We start from the raw sequence: 4,058 nt of genomic DNA on the forward strand, positions 1-4,058 counted from the left end.
GTTATGAATGGATGAAAGGATGAGGTGATTTAGGGTTAGGGCTATGAATGGATGAAAGGATGAGGTCATTTAGGGTTAGGGTTATGAATGGATGAAAGGATGAGGTCATTTAGGGTTAGGGTTATGAACGGCTGAAAGGATTGGTGTCATTTTTATAATGTGGAAACAGAACTGCTTCTGTTAGACTTGAAATCCAATAATTCAACGATATCAGGAAAGGTTGGTTTAATAAAGTAACAGAAAGGATTTTATTTATGGGCTGATGTTAAAGCTGGATGGCTGCTCAGTAGAGCAATGGGTAGCACTGATGCCTTGCAGCAAGAAGGTTCCAGGTTTGATTCCCGGCCCAGGGTCTTTCTGCATGGAGTCTCCGTGTTCTCTCTGAGCATGTGTGGGTTCTCTCTGGGTACACCAGCTTCCTCCCACAGTCCAAAAACATGACTGTTAGGTTAATTGGCTTCTCTAACTTCTCCTTAGGTGTGAATGGTTGTTTGTCTCCGTGTTGCCCTGTGATGGACTGGAGACCTGTCCAGGGTGGACCCCGCCTCTCACCCATTGACAGCTGGAGATAGACACCAGCCCCCCTCGTGACCCAACTTGGGACAAGCATGTCAGATGACGAATGGATGGTTAAAGCTGGATAATTATTTAATGAAGGCAGAAGAATAAAGTCATTTAGAATAAAATTAATTATAACCCACTTCAAAGATTTACTTTTATTATTTTATTTCCTGTTAATGTCTTATTATCGGGTCACTAAAGGAAAACCTGCAGAGATAAAAAGTGTTGTTTTCACATTTCCTCCTTTAGAACATTTCATCTGTGAAATAAACAAAAAAAATAAATAAAAATCAATAAATTAATTTAATAAAATAAATTATTTGGAACAGTAAAGATGACAAACTCAATTAATACAGTATAATCAAGCACAACATATAGTCAATCATACCTCCTAACACTTTTCTTAATATTTTTTTTCTTTTCTTTTAAGTTGCGATGTAAACAGAACAGAAAAAAATCTAAAATCAAGGATATATATAATTACCTACATCGAATATAACCGTATTACAATAAAAGATTATTGCCGTGCGATGGACTGGCGACCTGTCCAGGGTGGACCCCGCCTCTCATTGACTGCTGGAGATAGACACCAGCACCCCTCGCCACCCCACTCTTTTTTTGTCAGAGGAAAGATTTAGAAAATAGATCTCCTGTTCAAATACAGACCAAATTGGCTTAGCTTTAGCTCCTATGTTTTCAGATAAAAACCATATAAGACAGTTTGTGATGAGAAGGAGGCCATGTTTATGAGTTTACTAGTCAGTAAAGTTCAAAGATTTCCATTGTTTTTTGATAGATTGACAGAGAAAGAAAAGATGTTCTGTTGTTTCGCTTTCGTTAAACATATAGCAGTTACCACATTCAGTTTTTAATCTATTTGAGGGTTAAATATCATGTAGAGTTTTGAAATGTATTTCTTTATATTTTGGTGGGAGTTCAAATTTTAAGAACTTTGACATTAAATTTATTTGGTGTTTCTTTTCATAGTTATCAATAAATGTCCTTCTAACCAGTCCAGGGTTTGTCTGTTTTACTAAATGTTGTCTTAGAAACTTATTATTCAATTTTTTGTCTAGTAAATCTAAACCATTTATTACAATATTCTGTAATTTAATCACTTGCTTTGTATCATAATTGTTTTTTATGAGCTGAATAAATACATTTGGTATTGTTTTCGTCATTTTTCATAATCATTTTTTGTACAGATTAGATTATACTTATGAATTAAGTCTGCACATGTATTGCCATAGTCCCTTCTCCATCCAGTTTTCCATAAACACAGAATATAAATAACTCTGTTATTCCACAAAGGAACATTATGGGGACTAAAGTTATGTTTGAATCTATAAGGCTGAACTAGACCGAACCGGTCCTCCGGACACAGGGGGCGCTGTTCGCTGCCAGCCAGCCGGAAGTGACGCGCGGAGGCGGAAGCGCGCTCCCCGGAGTGACAGTGCGCATCAAACGGATCGGAACTGCGGCAGAACCGGGACAGAAGCAACAGAACCTTCGGAACCAGGCTGGAAAGCAGCGCATTAAAGCGGAAGCGGAAAGAGCGCGCGCGGCTGCAGCTGCGGGACTCAGCAGGTAAACCGGAACCACCGGGCCCGAACCGCTGCTAAGGTTCGGCCTAAACCGTTTATCGGAACCGTGTCCGGCTCTTCCAGCGGGTCCAACCGCATCTGGACCGGTTCTCCAGAACATCCTGGACTTCCACTATCTGCTGTGACCCAACTGAAGTTCTGACGCAAGCACTACTAACCCTGACGTCACAGGACAATACCTGAACCCAGAGGTGCATCCGGTCAGAACCGGTTTGGATCAGAACTTGTTGTAAGTCCCAGCTGGACGGGTTCTGTGGCAACACAGAGCATTGGGTCAGCGGTTCTGAAGGACCGGACCGCCTGTGGGGCTGGAACCAGTTAACAGTCAGCGTCCTCTGTAGCTCCTTCCTGATTGGTCAGTTCCATAAAGGAGCAGCTTCCAGTCTGGACCCATCAGAACCTGATGGGTCTTCAGAACCAGGATCAACTCCTGAGGAAGGGTAGAGTTCTGATTGGGTCTGGAGGAGCAGGACCGGTTCTGGTTCTGGTACTGCAGCAGGACCGGTTTAGTCTTACTGGGAGGACTGGGACCGCTACATGTCAGCAGACACCAGGTTCAGCTGAAGTCCTTCCACCATAAAATCCTTCTGTTAGTCTAGAAATCAGTGGATAGATCAGCTTCTCAATCCATAACTGATCTGGTGTCAGTGGATCTACCTTCTAGACCACTCTAGTTCCACCCAGAACTAGAACCAGACATGGAGAAGCAGCATCTATGCTCCACGGATCTGGAACAAACTCCCAGCAGACTGGAAAAGAGCTGAAAGCCTGAGTCTCTGGACTCACAGTTAGTTTAGTTGGTTAGTTAGTTTAGTTTGTAAGTTGGTTGGTTAGTTAGTTTAGTTGGTCAGCTAACTAGTTTAGTTAGTTTAGAGCTGCTTTAACTGTTGGAGTTCAACTGTTGAACTGACTGAACTACTTTGCTTGCTGCTTTTATCAGGTGTTCGTCTTTATTCGCTCGTTGAATTGACTCTGGCCTTGTTCTGGTTTCCATAGCAACCATGGTGGGAGAGCGCCGCAACGGGAACCTGCTGGTCCAGCTGGACCCCAAGCTGCAGGCGTACCCAGAGGAACTGATCCGCCAGCGCCGAACCCACGACGGTCAGATGGAGTGCCTGATCCGCTGGTGCCTCGTCTCCATCGACGACGGGACCGGCTCTGGGGGCGGGTCCAGCGAGGCGAGTGGCGCCGGCGGCGGGGGTTCCGGCGTGGGCGGCACCGGCGGGTCCACGTCTGGAGAAGCCAAACCTGAGAACATCCTGATGTGGATGACGATGGAGGACGTGTACGCCAACTGCCCCACGCTGCTGGGCAAGAGGAAGGCCGACCCACAGCGCCCCCCGCAGGAGCAGGCGCCGGACCGGGCGGCACAGGGCGGCGCCGAGTTCCCGGCCGACGGCACCTTTGATGAGGTGGAGCTGTCTGACATGAAGCAGGACGTGAAGAACCTGGTGTGCCGCGCCCGGAAGCAGATGGCCAAGAAGAGGGACTTCTCCATGAACATCATGCACACCATCCACGTCCTGAGCGCCTACGCCAGCATCGGCTCGCTGGTCGGCGTCTTCAAGGAGACCGGCGCCCTCAACCTGCTCATGGAGCTGCTCTGCAACAAGGAGACGCAGACCCGCCGCAGCGCCGGCAAGATGCTGCGGGCGCTGGCCTCGCACGATGCAGGTGAGGCTCCGCCGCCGTTTCTGACCCGCTGGAGGACCAGAACGCGATAAACCCGTTTAGGAACAGGATTGAACTGGACCAGAACCAAGATGGTTTCCAGTGTTTAGTCCTGTTTCTCTCCTGTAGCTCTGGGCTCAGTTACTACTGGGACTAACTGGACCTTCTCCAGTTAGACTGAAAACTGGAGAAGCTCTGATCTAACATAGATCAGAGCTTCTC

General features: G+C 46.7%; 1 protein-coding gene across 1 annotated transcript; it reads left to right on the forward strand.

Annotated features, from left to right (window-relative positions):
* Positions 1-1,985: 1,985 nt before the first annotated feature.
* On the forward strand, positions 1,986-3,889 carry LOC107101389 (cullin-9-like). The gene is made up of 2 exons (XM_015400279.1): positions 1,986-2,148; positions 3,162-3,889. The coding sequence occupies exon 2, from the start codon at positions 3,167-3,169 to the stop codon at positions 3,887-3,889; it is 723 nt and encodes a 240-aa protein (XP_015255765.1). The 5' UTR covers positions 1,986-2,148; positions 3,162-3,166.
* Positions 3,890-4,058: the final 169 nt, after the last annotated feature.

This window comes from Cyprinodon variegatus, unplaced genomic scaffold (genome assembly GCF_000732505.1).
Source record: "Cyprinodon variegatus isolate N-32 unplaced genomic scaffold, C_variegatus-1.0 Scaffold1090, whole genome shotgun sequence".
Lineage (NCBI taxonomy): Eukaryota > Metazoa > Chordata > Actinopteri > Cyprinodontiformes > Cyprinodontidae > Cyprinodon > Cyprinodon variegatus.

Coding starts and splice junctions, on each gene's coding strand:
- LOC107101389 (XM_015400279.1), top strand. CDS start 3,167: ATGGTGGGAGAGCGCCGCAACGGGAACCTGCTGGTCCAGCTGGACCCC.